The sequence below is a fragment of the Phascolarctos cinereus genome, unplaced genomic scaffold, assembly GCF_003287225.1.
Source record: "Phascolarctos cinereus isolate Bilbo 61053 unplaced genomic scaffold, phaCin_HiC Scaffold_1;HRSCAF=81, whole genome shotgun sequence".
NCBI classification, from domain to species: domain Eukaryota; kingdom Metazoa; phylum Chordata; class Mammalia; order Diprotodontia; family Phascolarctidae; genus Phascolarctos; species Phascolarctos cinereus.
Window position 1 is genome coordinate 71,105,003 of NW_027555514.1, and position 27,197 is coordinate 71,132,199.

At 38.6% G+C, this 27,197-nt stretch overlaps 1 protein-coding gene across 12 annotated transcripts in view; it reads right to left on the reverse strand.

Annotated features, from left to right (window-relative positions):
- Positions 1-275: 275 nt before the first annotated feature.
- Positions 276-27,197, reverse strand: part of PARD3 (par-3 family cell polarity regulator) — a 715,544-nt gene continuing 688,622 nt past the window's right edge. For all 12 annotated transcript variants that reach the window (XM_020990444.2, XM_020990445.2, XM_020990437.2 and 9 more), the window contains 3 exons: positions 24,001-24,121; positions 14,071-14,198; positions 276-2,406 (listed from right to left, as the gene is read on the reverse strand). In XM_020990444.2, the coding sequence (XP_020846103.1) occupies positions 2,013-2,406; positions 14,071-14,198; positions 24,001-24,121 (643 nt within the window). In that variant the 3' untranslated portion in view covers positions 276-2,012. The remainder of the gene's footprint in view (positions 2,407-14,070; positions 14,199-24,000; positions 24,122-27,197) is intronic.

Here is a 27,197-nt window from a genome sequence, read left to right on the forward strand (position 1 = left end):
TAGATCTCCCAAAGAATCACAGGGGTTTCACTAACATTCCTTTTCCTCTGCTGCTGTCACTGTACCTTTAGTGGAGCTCAACTGGGCAAATGATCATGTGTTTCCAGATTTGCAAGCTGAGTGACATGTGGGGATTTTCAGCTCTGTATAATATTAAATAAAAACATCTATTTCACATATGTGTGTATGGTACATATATATGTATAACACAAATAAAGATATGTTCATAAGACAGCTTAAGGAGGCTCCACAGGAATACTACAGGTACTACAAAGGAACAGAAATAAGCCTTTTATTATAAGTCTCATATGTACAGGGAACGCTGTTTCCCACAGCAGCACAATGGCTGTGTGAAAGAGCCGCTGTCACCATGTTTATATTAGTGACACCTTTTAAACACTGTTGCACATTATTAACAAACAGAACCATTAACAATTAGGCATAAAAGACACAGGTACACAAAGCTGGCTTCACATAGTTTCACATAGGTTTGGGAAAAAAAACGCCACAAAAATAAAATGTGCCAGTAAAAAAAAATAGGCATATTTTAGATTCCACAACACATGATTCTGCTTTTTATCCCCCCCCCCTTTTTCTTTTTCTTTTGTACATGATACACTGAGCTTTAACCTCAGGCTTTCCCTTCCTCTACACCAGGATTTGCAGGCACTTTAGCAACCCAGCTCTGTTTTACATACATGAAGATCAGACCCACAAATATGAAAACAGCTGTTGCGCTAGAGATTCTCCTCATTGTGCACATGAAAAATTATGCTGTTAAGAGCAATCATGTTGTTTTTAAGATTTTTTTTTGGACACTGATGTGCATTTGGTAGGATATGCAATAATTTCCTTCCACATATCCTTTATTTTCTTCATATGTGTAAAATTTTTTAAATGTGGTATCACAATATAGATTTTTTTTAATAAGGAAGTACAGACCAAATGTCAGTTATAACAAGACTTCAGGAAAAAAAGGTAAAAAACATATTAGCTTTTAGATCTCTGAAGCGACTATCTGCTTTCTTTTTGTCCTGCTCTTCACCCTCCCTCCCAGACCTGTCAAAACAAAAACTAATTAAAGTAATTACCACCATGTATTGGACTCTGGACTCATTCTAAGAGAATTCTTTCTCCTTTTTTTCCTGATACCATTTTCACACAACAAAAAAATTTGGAGGTAGATGTGCCTACCCCTCCTCCAACAATCCCTTCCACCTCCCCCCTCTTCCCTATGATAAATGACAGGGAAAAAGCAAACTGTCGCTGTGGATTTGATTGGGAAGTTGTATTTATAAATATATATGGTCTTTGATGCTTCCCTTCTTGATAAGATCCTAGTTGATATAAAGTAAATATAAAAGGAACCTTAGGATAACTGAAAAGTGTCACAGTGTGATTTTGTATTAGAATGAAGGAGATTCATCTTTGAAAAGAATGTTAGATAAAGAAGGGAAAACCATATTTCAATACTTAAATATTGATCAAAAAGTACCATAAATGATCCTACTTGGAAACATCTTAAAACTGTGATTTCTGGTAGATCTTGCTGTTTTGGGCTCCCCTATCACCCAAGAGGAGTTAACAGAAAGAAGGATGGAGAAATGCCGTCTCCAATTTCAGGTTCATTTTATTCTGCAAGGCTAGATAGGCTGTTGTATTAAAAATCCACTGCAGAGCGAAACACACTGCTGCAAACCCTAATAATGAGTCATTGACAGCTAATGGACTGGGCAAAGATGGTCAGTACTCAGGGGAGATGCTGAGCGTATTTAACAGGACGATTGTCGATTGGCGGGTGAGGGAAAATCCTTCCACAAAAATAACACTTGAGACACAGTGGCAAAGACATTAAGGCCCACCACTCCTTTGCCCAAATTGCTAAAGGCACTGATTCAGACAACAGAGATATTCCATAGTACCATCGAGTTTTTTAAAAACTTTCCAAAATACAAGTCTTCAAAGGAAAATGTCCTTTATTGCATTGCATGGAGATGTGCCCCTTCACCTACTCAAGAATAAAACGGTCTTCCTTTTTCTGGGGTTTGCAATCTGTTTAACCTGGCTACCTGTGATGGGGAGGGGGGCACATCTTGCCGGAAAGGCCCTTTGGGAGGGCCATAATTGGGGTCCTGGACTTTCTTGTAGGAGTCATAGTTGTTAGGTCCATCAGAAGGTGGCTTTTTTTTTAGCTGCTGCTCTTTCCGCCTCTGTTCCTGGCGAAGAAGTTCCTGGGTTTCCAACATCACCCTGGCATTAAAGCCATGCCCTCCCATGTAGCCGTTTCTTGAGCCCTGGTAGCTGGAGTATCTGGGATTCTCCTTTGCACTCTGGAAGCCTTCTCCAGGAGAGTAGTTCTGTTCCCAGGAATCTTGAGACACAGAGCTGGCATTCTTTCTGCTTTGCCTGAAAATCGAAGCACACAGATTGGTTTAGGGTTTCTGGGAGAGAAGGAAAAAAGTACATTTCAACCTTAACTTCTTGTCACTCTCTCTACTTCATCTGAAAGACATTTTAGAGAAACTAGAACCATCTTTTCCTTTAACATGTGCAACCTTCTCACAACTTCCCACGAGCCAGGTGATGATTCTGCTTCAGCAACTGGTCCATCAATATGTCCCTCCCTCTGTCACTCTGGGTGGCTGTGTTGGCTGCTCTGCTTTGGGTAACAATGGGGCCTGCAATGTCATGGTGCTGGTGAGATGCTGGAGGGAAATATTCAGATTTTGGCAGCCTGTGCTAGGGCAATAATTGTCAGCTTTAAGAGGCTACTATTCAATTCTAAACAAGCAAAACAAATATTTTACCCAGCTGCCACCGCAACGCCAGGGATGCGAGCTAACTTGGAGTGCAAGTAACGGATTAAGTATGAGTTCTGTTATGAAAGATTTAAGTCTAGACTCTTTTATGATTAAAAATGCACCAGGCAGACCCTTAAAGCACTGGCTGTGGAAGTCGTGTGTCAGCAGCTGACACTCTTCAGAGGATGTGCTTCTTCGGCTTTCAGTATGAGGAAGTTCTGTAGACTAAGCAGTATTTTCTTGCACACTGTACCTTCCCCAAAGGCCGGGATAACCTACTCAACTCACTCGAAGTAACCTCGGGAGAGGAAAGTGAAGCAGAATCATAGAGAGATTTCAAATTCTTATCTCTTTCTGCAATAAAATGGCATATCATCCCAAGGAAACTTTATTGTTTGGAAACATCTTTAATTTACTATCAAATCTCTAGATGCTTTTATGAATTTACAATAAGATCAGTGATGATACAGTAAAACAATTTTTGTGCCAGAAAGGAAGACATTCACTAATTCTTGCCTTTAAAATAGGGCAGGGGGAAGAGAATTAAGCAATAAAACAAAATATATTGCTTCATTCATCAATAAGAAAAAAATTTAGCTACAGTATATATTGCTCAGCCTTTTACCATCAGTGCATACATACAACATGGTTCGATTTTCATATCCTGGACTTTTGGGGGAAGTAGGGAGGGAGATAACTTAAGGAGGTCCATGAAGCCACTTTTTCACCCATTGAAAGGAGCAATTTCATCTTCTGTATATTCAGAACTGCCATCCGTATGGCTTGAGATGAAATAGGCTTAGAAATATTTTCAATAAAGTATGAAATGTAGTTGGGTATGTTTTCAGCCAGGAAAAACCCACGTAAATTTCGGCATCATCCTCTGATATGACAGTGATTAATTGAATATTCTTCATTATCTCTCCCTGGCCCTGCTTTAATGGAAGCTGGACCATTTATACTACTGGTCTAAGTAGAATCCTTAAATATGATGGAATAGCCTATTTGCCTAAAGCACTGATTATTTGCACTTAAAAAGTCATAAATTAATCTGCCCAAAGACATGAACAACAGAAAGTGCCTGCATGAAATCGGTGAATTAACATTGATCATAAAACTTTAATTAAAACACTGATCTTGGTACTGATGTTACATTAGCAACTGTGGGCTCTTTTGATAGGTTGGTTATCAAATTCAGAGCAATCAAAAATAGGCTGCAGAGCTGATGGTTCTTTTCATCTCTGGCTACCAAGACACACTCTCCCCATGAAGCCTGAAGCTTTAGCTATAAGGAAATCCTGCAGCTTGAGTTGAATTTGAAATCGTACCCAGAAGACAGCCTTGTACAGTGTTCTGTACTTAGAGGAGCTCACTAACGGCTTGCTCATTATGATGACAATGATGAGGATGATGTGACTTCAAAGACCATTTATAAACAGTGCCTTCTGATCAGTAGATAGAATTACTTTGGTTTGAAGGGTTTTCAAACAAATTAATATACAGAGATAACATAATCCCTTACTGTCTAAATGAGAGGAAAACACTGTGTTTAAAACTTCTGTCCAGGGTCCTAAAAATGTTTTTAAATGATTTTTTTTTTGGTGGGGGATAGGGATGGGCTGGTCTGAGGTTTGGAATAGAAGTTATCTAACTGTTAGAAGTGCCTATTTCATTAAAGCAGTTATTTAACATAATTATTGATCAGAAAAGGAAGGAAAGGACTATAGAACAAAAGTCAACAAACTGCCCCTCAGCCTGTTTTTGCATTGCTTTCAAACTAAGAATGGTTTTACACAGAAAAGAAAAGGCTCTTACAATGGAGGGGAAACGGGGAAAGGTGAGAGGGAATGAGTGAATCTTATTCTCATAGGATTTGGCTTAAGGAGGGAATAACATACACATTCAACTGGGTGTAGAAATCTGTCTTATCCTACAGGAAAATAGGGGGAGAAGGGGACAAGAGAGCAGGCAGATGATAGACAGGAGGGCAGATTGGGAAAGGGGGTAATCAGAAGCAAATACTTCTGAGGAGGGACAGGGTCAAAAGAAAGAATAGAATAAATGGGGGGCGTAGGATAAGATTAAGGGAAATAGTTAGTTTTTCACAACATGTCTACTATGGAAGTGTTTTGCATAACTGAACATGTATAACCTATATTGAGTTGCTTGCCTTTTCAATGAGCATGGGTGGGGAGGGAGGAAGGGAGAAAATTTGGAACCCAAAGTTTTAAAAACACATGTTTGAAAAAAAAAGTTCTCACATGCAACTGGGAAATAAGAAATACAGGAAATGGGGTATAGAAGTCTATCCTGCCCTACAGGAAAATAGAAGGAGAAGGGGATAAGAGAAGGGGGGGAGAGAGAGAGAAGAGAGGGCAGACTAGGGGAAGGGGTATTCAGAATGCATGCCATCTTGAGGTGGGGGGAGGGGCAAGATGGGGTGAAAATTTGGAACTCAAAATCTTGTGGAAGTAAATGTTGAAAACTAAAAATAAATAAATTTATATTTAAAAAAATAAGAATAGTTTTATAATTTTAAATAAAGTTGTAGTTTGCCAACCCTTGCTCTAGAGAATTGAGAGGATTTAAACCCTAGTTACACCAGAAGGTGAGGTCATGAGAAGAAAAGGTATTGGCTGCATGTTCTGATCAATAAAGAAACTAAATCCTACATTCTTCTTAAGTGGAACTAGAGATAGAGAAATTACTAGAGTCAAAGGAATGGTTGAACACATGAAGGAAGCATTCCTGGACTGGTAACTCAATTAATAAAGGAAGAGAAATATACCTGCCCAAGCTGGGATTTTCAAGTCAGAAGATTTCACACATGGATGACTAGTAAGCCAGAAGTCAGTCAAGTAGAGGTTGATGGCTTTTGGAATCATCAGGGCAACCCATTGTGAATGGGGATTTATGTTTTAAGATCTTGCTTCTCAGTGTATTTCTATATTTATTTATCTCTGATAAAGCTTTTTAACTTATTTGTCATATATATTTATTATATATTTGAATAAAGGCATATTTGTGTGACAAATGTTTATTATGTCACTGAGCATGACTAAGGGGAAAAAATCGGGGGTGGATCCATCAACTCAGCTAGAAACGTCACTATCAGGTGCTAGCTACTGGAATTATAGGCATAATGACTAAGAGAAAATAACCAGTGTCTAAGGATCACTCCTTGGAAATCCAACATACTCCAGGTAAGTCAAACTAGATATAGAGAACCTGACAATGGAAGATTCAGTTCAAATAAATAAACAACAATTAGGTACCAACTATATACAGGTAACTATGGGCTCTATTTCCCTTTGTTTTTCTTTATAAACAATATTTTGTTGATCTGTTGGTAATAAGCCCAAGAGGAGTTTCTCAATCCATTCATTGGAATAAACATACTGCTTTGGCAAGAACAATCTTTCAAATACTATCTTTTTGTTGCATTTTCTTCTGCAGAGCATTTGCAGACTGAAAGCATAAGAGGGCAAGGGACATGCCTTTTTAACTCCTCCAACACAGGGCTTTGCACACAGCAGGTATTTGAAAAATAAGTATTGCTATTATTGTCATGAGGAAAACAAATCTTAACCTTTAGGCCTCCCAAGATAAAGAAAATAGTATAGCTCAAAGTGAGGGAGAAAATGAAGAAAGAAGAAAGATATACTATCCCAAAGCTGAGAATCAAGACTTTCGCTATGACTAAATATAAACCATAAAAATTTGGCCCATGCATAAACCTAAGGAAAAGGCAAAAAATAGTCTATAAATCCAAAGACAATGAAGAAGACACTAGGACAGTAAAAGAAATGGAACAAAGGACAGATGGAAAAACTAAGGAGAGAGAGAAGGCAGGCAAAGGAAATAAGGGGATAAAGGGCAGGGAAGAAATAACAATGGAGGAGTTGAGAGAAAGAAACTTTTAAGAAAATTCTAAGGTCAAGAGACATGATTGAAAAGGCTTCTACTTCTTGAGGTTGGGGAAAGGGAGCTTCTTTTCAGGAAAAGAAAGGTAAAAGGTAGTGAGATTAATTTGGGAATTGGGAATAAAGGGATTCTCACTAATTAGGGGATGTGTGGGGGTCTACTTGGGTTCCCTTCCCTCCTAGATCTCATGCATATCCTGAATCAATTGCCAGCTGGCTAATGTTTCTTATTTGACATTTTAAGATGTAACTGTAATCCAGCTAAAGATTTTCTTAATTACTGCTAGAATTTGCAAACCACCCTGGTTCCCATATAAGGCTCTAATTCAAACCACCATCTAATGTTAGCACAGGAGAAGTTGGATAAAAGACATGGCCATTTGTTTTATTTTATGTTCAACTTGGCAATGACCTGGACTTGCTTTTCACTTTGGTGAAATCTTTTTGGTTTCAAATACCAAACCAACTTGTTTAGACAAAACTCTGCTAATTGTCAACATCCTAAAATTAAAGACCCTGTGTCTTTGAAGAAAATCACATGGCAGAAAATTGGACATGGTCTGCCTTTGTATTTTTTGCCCTAGTTGCTTTAATATCCGTCTTCTTGGTTTCTTTAGCTTCAAATTTTTATATACAGTACTACCTTTCAGTGAATTGTTTCATAAGAGATCAAATGAAAAGTAAACTTTAATATTAATATTGATGAAACCTAGAAATATTATAAAGAGTAATATTCGCTAGCAAATAAAAGTACGGACATCATCTAGACAATTTTTTAGCCCACCAAGTCCCGACAGTCTAAAAAGATTCTATTTAGGGTTAAGATAACTAACTTGGGACTTATTTTTCCTCTTCAAATACCAAGGAATTCAGAATCTCTAATTGTCAGGCAAAGCTACGATCTATTTTTCTATATATTCACAAAGAATCAAAATCCTTAACAGTAATGGCACCACAACCAACCCAAGAATGAAAGCTTTAAGAGGTAGGATGGTACCATGGGAGAAACAACCCTGGGTTTGGGCACAGAAGAACTGGAGTTGAAGTTGTGGATATCAGTAGCATTTTAGCAGGTTACTAAAAAACATCAAGCATGTAAAAATTGCTCTGTATACTGTAAAGCCTAACATAGAAACATTCAATTATTGTTTAGGGGTCAGTTCAATTCAATAAACATTTCTTAAGTACCTATCACATGACCTTACCATGCTGAATTCTAGGAAAACAAAAAAGAGGCAAAAGATAGTCCCTGCCCACTAGGAGCTTATGATCTAATGGGTCCTTTTCAGCAATTGGAACTTTTCACAGGACTAAAGTATGGGGTTTTTTTGGCTTTTTAGTGAGGCAATTGTGGTTAAGTGACCTGCCCAGGGTCACCTAGCTAGTAAGTGTCAAGTGTCTGAGGCCGAATTTGAACTCAGCTCCTCCTAACTCCAAGGCCAGAGCTCTATCCACTGCACCACCTAGCTGCCCCCAAATCATGCATTTTTGGAGCATGAAGAGCTGTTGCTCTGCTGAAAAACTAAGGACTAAGACAGGAGCTCTTTTGGGGGGTGTTTGGACTGCCAAAGCATCTGGCTAGATGATGCTGCCACTGTGGGAGTGGCCAAGTTGCAAAAGAAAAGAAAAGAAAAGAAAAAAAGATTAAGTGCTGGACTTGTGATCAGGAAGACTTGAGTTTGAAGGCTTTTTCTGACCTTTACTAGTAATATAAGCCTGGCCAAAGTTTATACCACTAGTATAATTAACACTAATTGATACTACTAGTATCAATTAACCTCTCTCAGCCTTGACTGTAAAATAAGGATAATAACAGCACCTACCTTACCGGATTGTTGTGAGGATCAAATGAGATAATTTATGTAAAGCACTTTGCAAGCCTTAAAGCATTATATGGATGCTAGCTATTATTAATAAAATTTAATTAATGAAATTCATGACATTCTCCATCTGTCTTCTCTACCCCATTTTCCTTCTGTTGTGGATTGTTGTTTTCATCATATAATCTCTGAGACTTTCCCATTGTTTTTCATTGCTTCTCCTCCTTTCTCTAGACTGATCCCCCTCCTCAATCTATTCTCCCCTCCCCCCTTTACTCATTTTCCCTTGTCATCTCTCTAATCACAAAATAAAATATATTAAACCAAACAGCTCTTACAATAGCAACAGAGGAATTCTCTAATGATTTTTGGTAAGAGGCTTTCAGGTATGTTAATCTATCCAGCTTGATACATACCACATCTCCCTTAGGATACAGACTTCACAGCTCTGGAGAGCAGGGAAAGTGGCCATGAATGTGCCATCTATTTCCCTAGTGTGTTTGTCTCTCAGAATGAAAGAGTCAGAAGACAACTCACAGGTTTATATAATTGAACCAGTACTTAAACAGGAATTCCCATTATAACATCCCTCAGAAGCGGTAATCCAGTGTCTCTGTTAAGATTTCCAGAGATGGGTAGCCTACTACCATCCTAATTTTAGATGCTTCTAGTCATTATAAAGGTTTTTCCCCAGTAAGATGATCTCCTCTTCTTTTTTTCCTTCCTTTTGCCTTAGGACCTATTCTAAAGCCAGGCAATTGCCTTCTGGTCACGAAGCCCAGCTGTTTTCTTGCCACTGGTTCTGCTGCTATTCCCTCCAGAAACCATGCCCTGGGTGACATAATCCTCAATCCACTCAATCCTTGGGCTTTGCTAAATTCTGACCAGTGAATGCAGGAAAATAAACTAGCATAGCCCACTCTATCTAACTGGCTTTGGTCACATTTCACAGGCCACCCTGCCACTGCATGTGGACCTCCTTCTCCTCCTCATCCAATTACAGAGCTCAAAGTACCCAAAGTGGAATTCTGGAAGTGAAGGAAATAGAAGATATGTTTGCTCCCCCCCACCAAACACCACTACTGTAGAACCTCTGGGACGGTAGTAACACTAAGGGTGGTTCCTTAACACTTGTCAGAGATAGGTCCTTGTTGTATAGAAGGGGAAAGGTGAGAAGCTTGGAGCTGATACTGTTCCCCTTCTTCCTTCTTCTCCACCCCTCACTATTAAATGTGCTGGATAGAGACTTGTAGTATACCCCTGGATTCCAGCCCTCTTGGAGCCTTGGTTGGCTATAAAGAATCCTTTTGCCCAAAGGGCTATAAAAATGTGCATGCCCTTTGACCCAGCAATAGCACTTCTAGGGCTGTATCCCAAAGAGATTATTAAAATGGGAAAAGGACCAATAGGTACAAAAATATTCACAGCAGCTCTTTCTGCGGTGGCAAAGAATTGGAAATTGAGGAAATGCCCATCAATTGGGGAATAGCTGAACAAGTTGTGGTATATGAATGTAATGGAATACTATTGTGCTATAAGAAATGATGAACAGGCAGACTTCAGAAAAACCTGGAAAGACTTGTATGGAGTGATGCTGAGTGAAGTGAGCAGAACCAGGAGAATGTTGTACACAGTAACAGCCATGCTGTGTGATGAGTAACTTTAACAGACTTAGCTCTTCTCAGCAATGCCAGGATCTAAGACATCTCCAAAGGTCTCATGATGGAAAATGTTATTCACATCCAGAGAAAGAACTACGGAGTCTGAATGAGGATGGAAGCATATTATCTGCTATTTTTTCTTCTGTTTTGTTTTGTTTCTTCTTTCTTGTGGTTCTTATTAGTTCTAATTCTTCTCTACAACATGACTAATGTGAAAATATGTTTAATAGGAATATTTATGTAGAGCCTATATCAGATTGCATGACATCTTGAGGAGGGAGGTGGGAAGGGAGGGAGAGAAAAATTTAAAATTCAAAAGCTTATGGAAGTGAATGTTGAAAATTAAAACTAAATTAATTAATTTTTTAAAAAATTTAAAAAGGAATATCTTTATAGAAGTCTCCTCTGGATATGTAACCTTTAATTGGAAACTTTCTCTCTATCATTTTTTAGCATGGACACTAACCTATCACAGAATACTTCATTTGGGGAATCATTTGGAAGCAATTTTAGGAACTAAAGTGAGTAGAGAACTGAACTAATTCTTCTTTTCCTTTCAAAAGAAAAAAATCCTATGAACCTAGAGAAAATACTATTTACCCATATTCCCCCAGCTCTGTCCTTTGGAATCAAGCAGAGCAAGACGCTTCCACGTAAGAAGCCCTCAGATGTGAAAAGCCAATCATCATATCCCCTCTTCTTCCTCAGGCTCAACCTCACCAGTTCCTTCATTAACATCCCTTCTCTTAGAAAATTGGAAACCTGAAACCAGGGGCATGAGCAAGCTATACCAGGAAAAGTACAGGAGTAGGGGCCAGGGGACCCCAGTTCTAGTTCCATTTCCGCAAATGACTAGCTGTGTGACTATAACAAAGACACTCTCCCAACCCCTGCCCAATGTCACTTGTCCCTTTTGTTAAAGAGGAAAGATGATAATACTTACATAATAATAATAACTCCACCAAAACCTTCCTTAAATGCCTCATAATGATTTGGCATGTGTTCCTTAAGGCTATGGGTAGAGAGGGCAATCACTGGCAGGTGATAATGAGCAGAAAAGGTTTAGTGAAGGGACCCAACAGCTGTCCTCTAAGGACCAGCATGGCAGAGTTCAGAGAGGCTCATCATCAGAAAGTTGGAAACCAAGAAATGTTTTGGCCACAAGAACACAAGAAGAGGTTACTATCTACATTAATAGAGTGAATACCCACAGTGATGAAATGACAGGTCCTTGAGATATTATTACCATCACTATATAACTTAGGGCAGCTAGGTGGCACAGCAGATAAGAGTGTTGGGCCTGGAGTCAGGAAGACCCGAGTTCAAATCTAGTCTCAGACACTTACTAATTGTGTGACCCTGGGCAAGTCTGGGCAAGTTGCTTAACCCTGTCTGCCTCAGTTTCCTCATCTGTAAGATGGATGAACTAGAGAAGGAAATGACACATCACTTTCATATCTTTGTCAAGAGAACCACATATGGGGTCACTAACAATTAGCTATGGCAATGACTAAACAACAACAGATACTCAAAACTACCTGTCCTGCCCTGACCTCTCAGCTACCCTTCAATCTCACATCTCCAACTGCCTCTCAGACATCTCAAACTCCATGTCCAGTAGGCTTTCTTAAACTCAACATGTCCAAAATGGAGCTCATTATCTTTCCCTCTAAACCCTCCCCTACCTCCTAACTTCACAATTACTGGTAAAGGCGACACCATCCTCCTAGTCCCTCAGCCTCTCAACCTAGGCATTGTCCTCAACTCTTCCTATCTCCATATCTCTCAGTTATGCTCCCTTCTTTCCTCTGAAACTGCCACATCTCTGGTCCAGGCACTCATCACCGTATGTCTATACTATTACAACAGACTCTTGGAGTCTCTCCTCATGCCAATCAATCCTCCATTCCTAAAGTATAGGTCTGACCACGTCCCTCCTCTACTCAATAAACTCCAGTGGCTCCCTATTGCCCTTAGGGTCAAAAGGCCTTCATAACCTAGTCCTCTCCTACTTTTCCAGTCTTCTTACACTTCACCCACACACTGACATTGGCCTGCTGGCCATTCCTTCAACCAAATACTCCAGCTCTTAGCTCTGGACATTTTCTCTGGCTGGTCATCTTCCTGAATGTTTTCCCTCTTCATCTCGGCCTACTGGCTTCCTTTAAGGCCCAACTAAAATGCCCTCTTCTACAGGAAGCCTTTCCCAACCCTGTTAATTCTTGCATCTCTCCTTGCATACTTTTTCCCTATTCATCCTATATATATAACTTGTTTGTACGTATTTGTTTGCTTAATGTCTCCCCCATTAGATTGTGAGCTCCTAAGGGCAGAAACTGCCTTGTGCCTCTTTTTGTATCCTCAGAACTTAGCACAATGCCTAGCACATAGCAGGCAAGTAATCAATGTTTATTGATTGAGTGACTGGTATACCCTAGAGAAAGAGAAAAGGCAAATTGTGGCAGTGAGATAAAAGAGGAGAGTAAAGGGAAGGACAGCAAACTATTAAGTCTGATGGCAAGAAATGCTTTGATTGATAAGGAATAATCCATAGAATGAACTAGGTGCCACATGGTCTTAATATGCAGAGAGATTACCTCCTTTTGGAAGGTCTCTCAATTCCCCAACCCTATCCATCTCAAGAAGAGCTTCATAGAAGTTCCCTCATTATCTGTCAAGAAAGCAGGCTGGTGTTACCTCATTTCTCTCTCTTTCTCTTTTCTTTTTTTTGGTGAGGGCAATTGGGGTTAAGTGACCTGCCCAGAGTCACACAGCTAGTAAGTGTTATGTGTCTGAGGCCGGATTTGAACTCAAGTCCTCCTGACTCCAGGGCCAGTGCTGTATCCACTGTGCCACCTAGCTGCCCCTTGTTACCTCATTTCTATGACTTGCATATCAACTAACAAGAAGGGTAGGGAAAAAGATTTAGGGACAGGTAATAGGATACTTCCTTTAAGCAGTTCTAACATTGAAAATAATGTGTATCAAAATATTTTCCCTGTTATTCTAAGCTGTTTCTGGTTAATTCAGTCTGTTGTCACCTATCACATGGACTTTTACAGTAGACTCTTAATTGATCTCCCTGTATCCAACCTCTTCTCTAATTCCGCCTCTATACAGCAGCCAAATTGATCTGTCTAAAGCACAGAGATGATCATATCTCTCTCCTGCTCCAGATCTTGAGTATCTGGCTCTAATCTATTTTTTCAAGGCTGATTACACTTTACTCCCCCCTCTTAAAGACCCATTGTTAAAAAAAAAGATACTCAATGTTCCATTCAAACTGGTCTGCTTCTTATTCCTTGTACATAACAAACCATCTCATTTCTGGAATGTTCTCCCTTCTTACCTCTTCCTCTTGAAACTCTATTTTTATGACTCAGATCAAGCAGCATCTTTTAAAAGAGGCCTTTTCTGATTCACCTAGCTGTTAGGGCCCCCATCCTGAAATTGTTTTGTTTTTGATTGCATATATATCTTGTCTTTACTTATCTGCATATATGCTGTAGCCTCCAGTAATATAGAAGTCCTTGAAGACAGTGACTGTATTGTTTACATTTCTGCAGTCTCAGCATTGAATGTAGCTCTTACAGAAATTGGCTTGAATTGAACTGAAGCCTGCCAATGTATGGAAGACCACCAACTAACATCTGGCCAAGTGGTATAGCAGTGATCTAAACTACTGGGGATAGATGTCCTAACTCCAAACTCTTTTGGTTTCCAGTTCCCCAGTGACTACCCTTCGGCTATTTGGAGAAGTCATTGCTAATTTTGAGGTCTTTCCTCCTTCTGTTTGACATGAGAGCCACCCAAGAGGTTTCCCTAAGTCTAGGAGATGTGGAGCATCATAAAAGAATCGTCATACCTCGGTAATGAGCTGTATTGACGCTGGGCTTGCTGAAAGCTCTCTCTCTCTTCTTGTCTCTGCCTCTGCATCTGCACTTCCACAGAAACTGAATGTCTTCCACTCTGCGAGTATACTTTAGTGTTTGGCTAAAAGAGAAAAATGTAAGACAAACATGGGAGAACAGAACGACTTAAAGAGCATAATGAGTTCAATTACCTTGGGGCACCCTTGTAGATTCATTTTAAAGTATTTACAAATTATTCAAACCATTATTTTCCTTCAATATTATTTCACAAATATCCTTGAAAATGAAAGCGTACAATGGACTATCCCTTAATAATGGATAATAAAGAAATTACACATTTCTTGGCTTTGGAATGTATCACAAGTTTTTAAAACATTTTTTTTCAGGGTGGGACATGTACAGATTTGCCAATTTGATTATGCTTTACATATATTAATATCAAAACTGGGTTGTATTGCTGCATAAATATCAACTAGTAATTTAACCCAGAATTTCCCCAAACAAAACAAAATAATTCAACTACCAAGTAGAGGGTGGTGGTTCAAAAAGATTAGACAACAAGGTAGAAACTGACCTAGGAAAAATCTACCACAATTTACAAAGTAGAAAAAATCCGCAAGTGGAGAACTAAGAATTGCCTGTGTATGTTATATTTTTTAAATGGCAATTACATTTTTCTCAACAGCCACAGCAGATAAACGGTAATGTGCCTGTCTTGTGCTCATACTGACATGTCATATTTATGACATCATTATGTCATTATCTATGAACATTATCTGTTATCTATATCATTATCTATGAACATTAAAATGAACCTATGTGTCCAGCCACTCCTTTTTTGTGCTTTTACATCTCTTTTCTAAGAAATGGCTGCAATCCCACTCTATACATACATACACACACATATGTGTCTAAATTTCATCCTGATCCATAATATAATTATATTATTTAAATTTCTAGTTGTCAGCCTAATATAGTATTTTGGCTTGGTTAATCAGAGCATTGCAAATTATTTTGAAGCTAAGTTATTTTGAATCAAACTATCTAAAAGTTTAGGTAAGCTAGGTGATACAGTAGATAAAGTTCCAGACTTGGAGTCCACAAGACTCATCTCCCCGAGTTCAAATCTGGCCTCCGACACTTATTAGCTGTGTGACTCCGGGCAAGTCACTTAACCCTGTCTGTCTCTGTTTCCTCATCTGTAAAATGGAGAAGGAAGCGGCAAACCACTCCAGCAATTTTGCTAAGAAAACCCCAAATGGGATCACAAAGAGTCCAACAGGACTGAAATGACTGAACAGCAACAAAATCTAAAAGCTTAAGGCCATCAGACGTAGTGCTCAACAAAATCTGACTTAGAGTACATATACAAGAGAGGACAGGCCCTTATGTTTCCTCAAAGCTAGGCCACTGAACATTTCAACTTTTCACTTACAAGTTGTCCGGCTGCTTTCCAACTCTGGTTGTTGGAAACAAAAGCAGCTCTGCTTGGAGCAGAGGGCTGTGGCTTTGGTTTAATGAAGCATTAAGCAATTGTTCATCATATTGTCAGTGACATGAACTGTTAATTAATTTCCCTCTGGCCTGTGCTACCCAGCTATTCTTATTATGCAAAAATGTGGAAGAGGGTACACTGTGCCTGACAAATGTCTAAGGAGCCAAGGTCCCTGAAGTGCCTTCAGAACTGAAAGGCAATGACATGGATGGTAACTATCAATCCACAGTAATCATCAAGCACCTAGTGTGTGTGAGGTTCTGTGCTAGGTATACGAACCAGTCTCTGCCTGCAAAGAAGTTACAAAAGTATCAGGGGAAACAATATGTAAGTATATACACTATCTTATTATTCTGTACCTGTGATTTCTTTGATGCATATTAATTAATGAGCAAGCATTTATTAAGTGCTTCCTATGGGCCGAGTACTGTACTAAGCTCTGGGGATACAAATAAAGAGCAAAAGCAGTCCCTGCCCTCAAGAAGCTTACACTCTAAAGGAGGAGACAACACATACACACACAAACACATAGATGTACATACGTACCCATGTACTTATACACACATAAATGTAATCAATGACAAGCACTATCAATTAATTTCCCCATTATCATTAATTCACCATTCAACTATTAATATAATATAAATTATTTAATGTCGATATATTGATTATTTGGTTAATATTAATGTGTCTAAATACACGCAAATATTTGTACACATGTGTACATGCATGCACACAGAAGACACACATGGAGCACATGTAAGGTAACCTTGGAGGGAAGACGCTAGCAGCTGAGGGACGGGGAAAGACTTCTGACCGTAGGTGGTATTTGACCTGAGTCTTGAAGAAAACTAGGACTTTTACAAAGTAGAGGTGAGAAAGGACAGCATTGCAGGCACGGGATGGAAGGTGGCACATCCTGCATAAAGAACAGCAGCTGGAGGAAGCTAGGGATTCTAAGAGGTAGAGGTGAGGCAGGTGGGCACTCCAGGCACGGGGAAGAGCCGGCCCCAGGGCACGGAGATGTTTCCTTTAAGCATCAGGACCTAATAGAAGTGGGCTTCTTCTACAAGGAAGAGAGCTTTCTTCCAAGTTGGATGTCATCTTTTGCTTAGGGTGTGGATGAATACAATTGGCATTCTCTGATTGTTGGCGGATGCAATAATACAGTGATTTTCCGGGCAAACTTTAAAGCATATGGGTATAAGCAGTAAGCATATTAAAAAACATCCCAGTACAAAAATCTACCACAAAGAGATTAGGCTTTACTATCCCCCAGTCTCCACTAGTGAATGCTCATAACCAAACTCCCTGGAACAAATGTGTGTTAAGAGATCAGCCTCACAACAAAGTTCACATAACACATTGGTGGAAGGTTCAGCAAGAAAAACACTAAACCCAACGAGTCCGGCTTATACAAACACATTTGGAGAGAAAGGCATTTTCTTCTTATACCCTGGATGTGGGCATCCTTCAAGAATAATGTTCTGGGCTGGCTTTGGGGGTAAGGTTGTCTTTTTTTTTTTTCTTGGCATGGTGAGCAGTAAGAAATGGGAGAACAGTGGAAGACCCAACAAGAAAATGCTAAAGGATTTTTTCTTCCATTAAAAAAAAAAAAAACTAGAATCACATCTCCTTTCTTCTTTCCACTCAGTATAGCTACACACATGTGTCAAGCAGTCTTGAAAGCTCTGCCATTCTGTAACAGGTTTTTAGTAACCAGCCCTTTGAGCTCATGCTGCTCTGTGTCACTGCCTGCTAGAGAAGTGAAAAGAAAATGCAATACTGTGAAGGAATTTCAGGTGTATTTTTAAAATTGTTTTTCCCAGAGGCCTGAAAACTCACTTCTGACAGATGGGGAAAAAAATTGAGAGTCTTTTGTTTCTTACAGTATTTATTTTCTGACACTGCTCTCCCCAAATTCTTCCAACCATGGCCATTTTTCATCTTAGAGTCTTTACAATCTGGCAATCATGGATTTATCATGAAATACGTTCTGAAGCTTTAAAATGAGAGAGTGAAGCTTTTATAAAATGAGGCCTCCTGCTACCAAATAGAAACATCAGTCCCATTACTGCTGTTTTGCATTGTTTCTGACTTGAAAGGGATGCCAAATTTTTGAGATAGTGTCTGTGGTTGTGTCTATTTTATCCATGTGGTTTAGATAAAAATGTCATGGGTCACTAGGTATCTGTGGAAATGATACACAAGGCTCATTCACAGCAATATGTAAATAGGTACGAGCTGGCATGTTTTCTATTTTACCTGTACACAAGGTAACTGAAGGGTTATACTTCACTAATTCACAATTTCAATGAGGACCTCATAAAAATGTAAATTGTGGTGGTAATGTTAGACTGACTAATCATAGCTGTGGAGCACTCTGGTCTCCATCTCTAAAGCAAAGCACAAAAAACTTCAATTGTGACTCCAGAAACACAAAATGTGTTTTAAAAGTAACAGAAAATAATAAGGGTGAAAAGATAATTTGCAAATCTTGAAAGAAGTGTATGTTTGAGCTAAAATAACAACAACTGAATCAGGAGCCCAACTTGACATCTGCACAATCTACAAGTTTGGGCCTAATCGTAATAATCCTGTAAGGCCACCAAATATACATGGCAACAGCTCTGTTTTAACAAGAACTCTGGCCTCGTTTGTAAGGAGATATGTGACAAGCACTGACCTTTTCAATCAAAAAAGCAGCTGAGGCCATGTTAACAAAGGAGGCTGTATGATAGAAATAAATACATGCTCATACATTACACAACACACGGCCCAGCCGGGCCATGACACTTGAGTCTTCTCACCGTTTGTTTCTCAAGCCACATATGAAAACTATAGAGGGTTTTCAACTGAGATGCAAGGAAGTTGGATTTTTGTCTTCTTTTTAAAGATACATGAATTAAAATTTGGAAAGTGAGAGCTCCACACTTTTGGTATCAATTATTGGTGTTACATAAAATTGAAATGGCATCACATTGCATATAGTGTTTTGCTAAATAAATTCCTTAATTAAACATTTTTTCAATTAAATGAAATCATTCTCATTTTACCAAAATAAATTAGCTTGCATTTTCCAGTCTGGATTTCAGATTTCACGCAAAGGTTATGGCGAATGTGCAGTCGGTTAATAGACCCAAAGAACAAAAATAAACACACCGAGTACCAAGTTTCAGTACTAATTAGAACTAGGTAAGACTTTGTGACCTTTTCTGTTTTATATAAAAGAATGCTTGACATGTATGAGATGAAATTCATTACTGTATATATCAGAAATTACAACCATATAAAATATGCAGTAGTCCCAAAATGTCCCTCTCACTCTCTGTCTTTACATTGCTATGGAAAAGAGAATATATAGCAATTTTCCTGTAAAAGGTAATTGTTGGTAGGCAACTCAAAACACACATGATGAAAAGCTCTGGTCTTTTTACATATTTCCCTCTGTAGAGGATGTGTGGCATGCTGAAAGTAAAGTACAAGAGAATTGTGCATTTCCAAGTAGATGAAAAGATATTACTGTTGTTATTACTGTTAATAGCGGCAGGACAACCACAGGCCCTCTGAGATTTTAAGAGCCTGCTTTAGCAACTCAGACGTCCTCACCTATGATCATATGAAGCTGCCGTTAAATACTCAAAACATTTTACATTTTAAAGTCCAGCTGATGGTATTTATTCAATATTTGATAAATTACAACAGCTTTAGATTCTAATCAAGACTGTGATAAAGTTCACTTTTTGGCACTCTATCCCCCCTCTCCCCCACCCTCTGCAACTTATCAGACGCTAGAGAAAATATCGATTGAACTCTTGTGGGCCTCCAAGGTTGAAAAGCTTAATTGCTGCTAATGATGTTAGCAATGGTTGAAAAATCTGCAGAGCATACAAATAACCCTCATCAAATTTTTATAAAAGCCTGTTTTTGTCTCAAAACAGTATTTGTCATCATCTACTTTTACTGACTAGCATTCACATTTAATGTTTTAACATTTCAAAACATGAGGCTCATCAAAAATGAATGTGAATGTCCTGCAAAATAACTTGGATAAACAGTGGATGGGAAAGTGCCTTCTCCCATGTCTTAATGTTGGGCAAGAACCCCACTATTTCTTATCTACTTCTGATATTTCCCATCTATATCTATCCATCTCTGTTATTAGAGACCTGGTCTTAGCCAGTAAATATGTTCTTCCTATCTAAGAAGGAAGAAAGTCTACAGCCTAAAAGACTGGAAGATCCTAATAATGAGTTGTCTTTTTGTGATCTGAGCTCTGGTACTCACTCTGTGTGACCTCAGGGCAAGGCACTTAAATTCTCTAAGCCTCTGTTTTCTCACCCATAAAACTGGGCTAATAATACTTATGCTGCCTCGTTGGCATCATTTTGAGCAAAGTTTTTTTTTTTATTTCATAGGTAACTCCATATACACTTTTTAAAAGAATGATCTTCATTTGTTGAACATTTGCTAACCTGTACCAAAGTACTAGTACAAGTTAGTCCTTTACTATAGATGGGCATTCTACTTTATATAGATGAGGCATCACAAGAAGGAAATGTCAAAAAAAAGAAAGGAAGTATTGAAAGTCCAAGAGAGAAAAAAAAAGTAAAGGATAGAATGTATTATTGTAGTTGCTATCATCATCATCATCACCACCACCACCACCACCACCACCACCATCTCATCATCATCATCTGTAAAGACAGACAACCGGGTAGAAGGCTTGGCAGAAGAGAACATTTTTACTGCTGAGTATCAATTTTCTTTTTGAAGTACTGAACTACCTTTAGTCACAAGCAACCTGAAATTGAATGGATTTAGCCATTTAGCTATTAAAGGCTCCATTATCCCATTTATCAATCCCCTCAGCCAACAAGTCTCCTTGTGGGTACCACTCAGATATCTACAAAGTTTTAAGAGCATACTGTACTTATGTTGGCAGCTTGCAATTTAATTCTTTTAAAAGCAAAACAGTGGCCCATCCATAGAATTCTGGATGTTAACCCTACCCTCAGTTTTTGCATCTTAATCTTAAAGATTTATGCCACTGATCATTTTATTTATGCTGTGCCTAGCCAGGTAGGACATGGGTGGGCAGTTAAAGGAAATTTTAGCTTTCTTTACTAAAAGTCTGGGTTCATTTCGAATCATGGAACTCAGGAAATTTTCTGGAACCTTTGTCTACCTGAGGACCTTTTGTGCTCCAAAACAATTCCCCCAGGGCCCAAGTGAGATTTTAAACAAAAACCCTAAAACAGGTGGCTCCTTACCCCCAGAGTTTACAGAGAACATTTGGAGATGAGGTGAATCGAAAAGGGCACTTTGATGAATTTTCTGCTGCATTCTCCTACTCACGTAAAGTAATCAGCTTACATAATTTTTCAGGTTCATTTCTATGTGCTACATCTGGATGCATTTTGCATAGGGCACTTCTTATAAGCTCTACAATTCCAGGCCAATATGTTCTAAGTTGTACACCACAGCTCAAAAAGAAGTTTATGGTTCCTTAACACTAAAATGATTATAAATCCTTCCAATGGGTGAGATCATGGCTTTATCCTTTCCAAGCACAGTGATCTTTCAAGGTCAGAATACATAAGGGAAACAATCATTCCAAGGTATTCAGGGCTCATTTGGTAAAGCAGATAGCCAACAAAAGCCACACGCCAAGGTGCAGTCTGAACAACTGAGCAGCTCTTATTAAGGCACCCATGAGCATCAGAACTAAAATTAATACATTAAAAGGAATTACAGTCACTTTGAACTCATTTACATGCTCAGTAGAATGGGAAGTACTCTGCAAGATATCAATTGTTTGAAAATGAAAAAGAAAAAAAAAGAAAAGAAAAAAGAAAAGGTCATTGTTCTGACCCACAATTTAGGAAATTATTCCATTCCTAAGGTAATCAGCTTGTCATCCAAACAATTCCCTGGTCACTCATTACAGAAAATGATAATACAAGCCAAGTTGTCTGACTAAAGTTGCTATGGAGTTTTGATATACAACAATTTGGCCCATGACCTTCAGTAGTTGAATTCCCAAGTCTACAAGAGTTCAAGCTTTTCTCAAACATTTTTCCCATCTCCCATATTTGGAGTAAGCATTAGATTATATAGAAATTATGCCAGACACCTCTATCCCATTAAAAAAAAATCTTATAAGAAAACCAAACTGAAGATTAAATTATGCATGGGCAATCAGTCCTCCAGTGCTCACACATCTTAGCCTGTTCAGGGCTCTACTTCTCCAACCTACATATTACAATGTATTATATCTTCAAGGTGATTTTAAAGGAGCACTTACTATTAGTATAATGCTTTGGGAATATAAGGCATGACCTTCTACTTGAAGGATCAGAGAATCTTGGAGTTGGACTGGCTCTTTGAGGTAATTTGTCTTACTGACACTTAAGCAAAACTCCTTCCTATGGCATTCCCAGCAAATGACCATTTGGCCTTTGCCTGAAGATCTCCAAAGTGGGAGAAACTACAACCTTTACAGGAGACCTACTCCAGTTCTAATTGTTAGGAAGATTTTCCTTAACAAGCTTAAATTTACCTCTTTGCAAATTCCTCCATTTCTCCTAGCTTTGTGGCCATGCAGTACAAGACTCATTCTCTTTTCTTCCTCATGGCAGCTCTTCAGTTGCATGGTGACAACTGTCCTTCTCCCTACCCAACTAAATATTTTTTTCCTTTCTAAGATACAGCATGATCTTGGGGCCCTTTACTATCCTGGCTATCCTGCTCTGGAAGTACACCACTTTATCAGAATCCTTCCTAAAGCAAGATACTCATGACTAAACAATTCTCTGAACTCCAGATGTGTTTCATGGGAACTCTCCTGGCTCTAGCCCTAGATGCTATACTCTAGGCAAGCTTTTTCACCTCCCCAGATCTATTTCCTCATCTATAAACAGAAGAGCCAGACAAGATTATCTCCAAGATCTTCTATGGTTCTAAATCTATAAGCTTGGGAAGCTACTTGTTGAATTCATTTCTTCTGGGGTTCTGGGTCAAAGAAATAAAGGTCCAACAGTGGTAAAGCAATATTCACTTTCACAAGTAACCCTTTATGACATCTCAAAATCAAGAAAACTGCTCCAGGCAGCAAACCCCTTCATGCAGCTTCAAGTTGGACATATTGTTTCCCATTAACCACTTTCATGAAAAAAGTGTTGCTTTCCTCTGTAGGTCACCCATTTTGCTCATTGTTCCTTTTCTTTGCTCAAAATTGAACTGGATGAAAATGTTTACCAAAAGAATCTATACTTAGGAAACACAGTAGGAATAGAACCTATATGCTATTGCTACACTATTTTTCCAAAAGCTCAAGTCTGCTTATGTCATTCCCTTAGCCAAAAATCTTCAATGGTACCCCATTGTCTAGTGCATTAAGTTGAAATTTTTGCTGGTGTTCAAGGCTTTCCACAAACTAACTTTAAGGTACCTTTTCAGTTTTGTCTTTTATTACTCCTCAACATCAATTATCTGACTCAAGTCAAGAATGTCCCTTTAACTATCCCTGTAATAAAGAATGTTTATTTCAGTCGCCAAGATTTTGCGTAATTGTTCTCTCCTTCCTTTAACTTGCTCTTCCTTTTCTTTCCCACAAATAGCCCTCAAGCCTTCTGCTACCCAAACCCCTAAGCATCCTTTAGGATGTAGCTTAAGTACCAGCTTCTGCAGGAGGCCTTCTCTGACAAGTTCAGCATGTAATGATCTTTCCTTTCTTAGTAAAGATTTACTGATTTGTACCACATGCCTTGAAGCTTAATTCTGTATTGCCTTATATTCACTCATTAATATAATTTCTTAAATCTTGATCACAAGCTCTTAGAGGGCAGGGAGTTGTAACTTTACTTTTTTGTATATATGTTTCCCTAGCCCTTGCAAAAAGATTTGTGCATAGAAATTTACTTATTTGGGGTGTGTGTGTGTGTGTGTGTTGTGTGTGTGTGTGTGTGTGTGTGTGTACATACTGTTTTCCTTGAGGGGAAGGGTTATTTCTTTTTTGTCTTTGTATCTCTATTGCCCAGCACAGACCCTAGTACGTGGTAGGTGCTTAATAAATACTCATCAATTGACTAACTGATATAAAATACTTTTCAAATCACTTTATTTTGGTTTCATGTTTTTGAGAAGCACGTCCAATTCCTTATCAAGCAGCATAAACAATGCATATTGGTCCACATGACTTTTGCTATGGCTTGTCACAAAGCAGATGATACCTTTAAGTGATGGACAGATGGCTAAACAAGATATAAAATTAAATTAGCAAAGATGGAACACAGATGGAGATAGGAAGTTCAAGATGTTAAAGGTCAAAGGAAAATGATTCCATATTGCATGAGTCATAGCTGCATGGCCTTTCGTAGGGAGAAGTAGCAAGGCTCTTCAATGAATGAAAGAAGTACACACTCACCCAGGGCTGTTCAAAACTATAGGTACGTCTTCGATCTTCGACATCTTCATCTTGCTTTGCTTGCTGAAATTCTTGCCTTAGACGCTGTATCCGATCATGGTTGCTAGGAGTCAATCTGTTGCTAAAATAGAGAAAGGGGGGCAAAGAAGACACTTGAGAACTGTAATCTGTAAATTGCAGTTGCTAAGGGAAAATGGCAGCTTGCTGTGAAATGACACTACTTTAGAAAGAGTGTAAGAATTTTAAAACAATCTGTGAGCATTTAAAATATGTTTTTCATTTTCTTATTATAATTAAAGCTTATTTAAATTATTTAAGACAAATACCCAGTGAACTGAGAAGTCTTTTAGCAGATTTAAAAAATAATAATCATTTAAAAGCCTAGCATTTTCCAAACCAATTGGCATCCTTGAGTAACCATTATCCAAGATGATGCTTTACACCAAAGAAAATCAACATATCACAAATGTAAGAACCAAATGAGTAGTCAGATCTGTTTCTTCACTAACATGCACATATGTGCCCCCAAACTCCTCCAGGCATCTTTGTAAGTTTAAAAGTATAATATGCCCAAGGCAAATGAAGATCAGTCATAAGAACAAATCAAAGTCCCAGCCTAAAGCACTTATGGTTTATACCAGTCATTTTAGGACTTAATCAAATGTTTCTTTACATTGTAATATAACTGAGATTAAATTCATTTTCTTCATCTATAAAAATAGGCATTCTATCTACCTCACAGGATCCAATGAGATAAACATAGGAAAATAATGAAAATATATTTTGAAATATTTTTGAAAAAAATCTATAGGAACATCCAGCTAGTCCTCCAATGAAAGAAAAGGATTAACCCATGGACATCCTTTATTCTCCCCTGATATCTGCACACTGTCAAGACAACTAGAAGAATGGCCTCAGCATATTAAGAGGATACTTAATCTATCAGGTCAAGTTAACAAGCATCTGTTAAGCACCTACTATGTACTAGGTGGAGATGCCTTCAATTTCACTGAAAAAGGGTCTATCCCCTTGTTGTTCAAAGTTCTCCTCACATAGCAGGCAGACCCTAGCTAATTTGATTATCCAAAAGCAACACAGGATGAGAGGCAAGCTTGCCATAAGCCAGGGTAGAACTGGCTTCAGCATAGACCTATACAGATGTGTACATTAATGGATCCTGGAGATACAAGAATTCATATAGAAAAACATTCATGTTTAGGGCACTATCCCCTGATGAACAGCAACATTAAAAAATATGAACCCTATTCTTCCATTATTTAATCTACCAGGTCTCCTTCCAGTTCCTAATTTTAAACAATTTCATTAGGGGCTCTTGGATATTATATCAATATACTCAACTTCATTATTTTCCCAAGTCCATAAGAGCCTGTCATCCCTTTGTTCAGTTTCTGACAAATCTTTTAAACTGATCAGCCCAAGAGCATTAACAGTTAATGGATGTGTAAAATGTGTTTTTGACAATAGAGCTTTGGAGCAAGATTTGGTTATGGCTTTACTACCAGAGTAGCTTCCTTCTACTTTTCTGTAAGGCACAATAATGCTATTGTCCTTTGTTATTTAAAATCATACATAGCATCCTGAACTGTTCTTTCTAAAACATAAATTTGTTGTAATGGCTACCCCAGGTAATACCTAATCTACAGAACCCTTTGTCCCCTTTTTATGGGAAACGGTAATGAAATATGCACAAGAATGGCTAATTTCCTAAGACAAAGAGATAGGAAAGTGAATGTTCATTAATCTCATTGCTGTCTTTCCAGCTGTGCCTTTTTTTGTTGTTGTTTGTTTCAGGCATACTTCATAGATTTTAAGGTGAGCATTGTAGGAAGCCTGACAAACAAATATTTTACATCAAGTCTAACCAGAAGCATTTTTTTCTTCATTTTTAGCATGTTATTGTAGATTTCTTTAATCCTGTGATTTTTGTCTTCTCAAACCCCAAATCTCTCATAAAAACTCCCAACACATTAGAGAAATCCAGGCTCACAAAGATGAACCAAATGCTCCTAATTTAGGTACTAAATGAAATTCCTTCCCTGAAAATCCTCACATGACCCCAAGGGTAGGATGAACCCTAGAAGTTACTCCTTTCTTAGTTATGAAATCATTGCTATACCTCTCTCTTCCCCAATGCGCAGAAAGCCTTGCTATTTAACAAGCAGAAAGACTAACTTTCTTTCAATTGCCCAAGCAAAGTCCGTTGACTTTCCTGAGGCTAATGATGCCATTTTCAAGCCAGAATTGGAAAGAGAAGCTGATGGGGTTTTAGGGATTAAAGAGGACTCCCAAGGCCTGGATCCTTGACAGGCAGATCAGCTCCCTGTGGGTGAAATTAATAGCTAGCATTTATAAAGCACTTCTAGGTTTGTAATGTACTTTATAAATATACTTACTTTTATCCTCATGATATCTCTAAGAGGTGGGTGCTAATATTATTCCCATTTTACAGGTGAGGCAATTGAGGCAGACAGAGGTTAAGTGACTTGCTCAGGGGCACATAGCTATGAAGTGTCTGAGTGAAGATTTGAATTTGAATCTTCTCACTCCAGCTCCAGCACTCTCTCCACTCGGTGCTTAGCTGGCTAGAAGGGATGTAAATGTTACAAAAGTTTCATTCTCTCTCATTATCCTGGTCCACTTTTGGCCTTCTGAAGTCACTCAGCTCCACAATCAAGAAAGCCAAAAGGATTATTGTTATTATTTGTTAGCAAATGTGACTACTATTTGCCTAACTCAATTGGGCCGCATTTATGTGGACTGCCAAAGTCAGGCTGCTCATTAGTATTGGTGAGAAAGAGCCTAATGATACCACCTAAGGCATTAAACCAATAAGATTGGAGGGAATCAATGTGCCTTTCTGTCACAGAAAAAGTTCTCTATTGGGTAAAACTGTGGAGAAAGTAACAGAGGACTCCTGTGCAGGGTGTTGCAGAAGAAATGAGAGCCAGGTACCCTGAAGTTAGTTCTTGATCTCATTAGCCCCAGTGCATTAGGAGACCTGGGTTCTAGCCCACCTATTCATCAACTAGCTCCATGATGCTGGGAATGATAGAGTGGAAAGAGCTCTGATTTAGAGGACCAGTATTCAAATCCCAGCTTTGCCATTTAACTATGTGTCCTTGGCCAAGTCACTTAACCCAAGTCTCCTCATACACAAAAAAGATGACTGGATGACC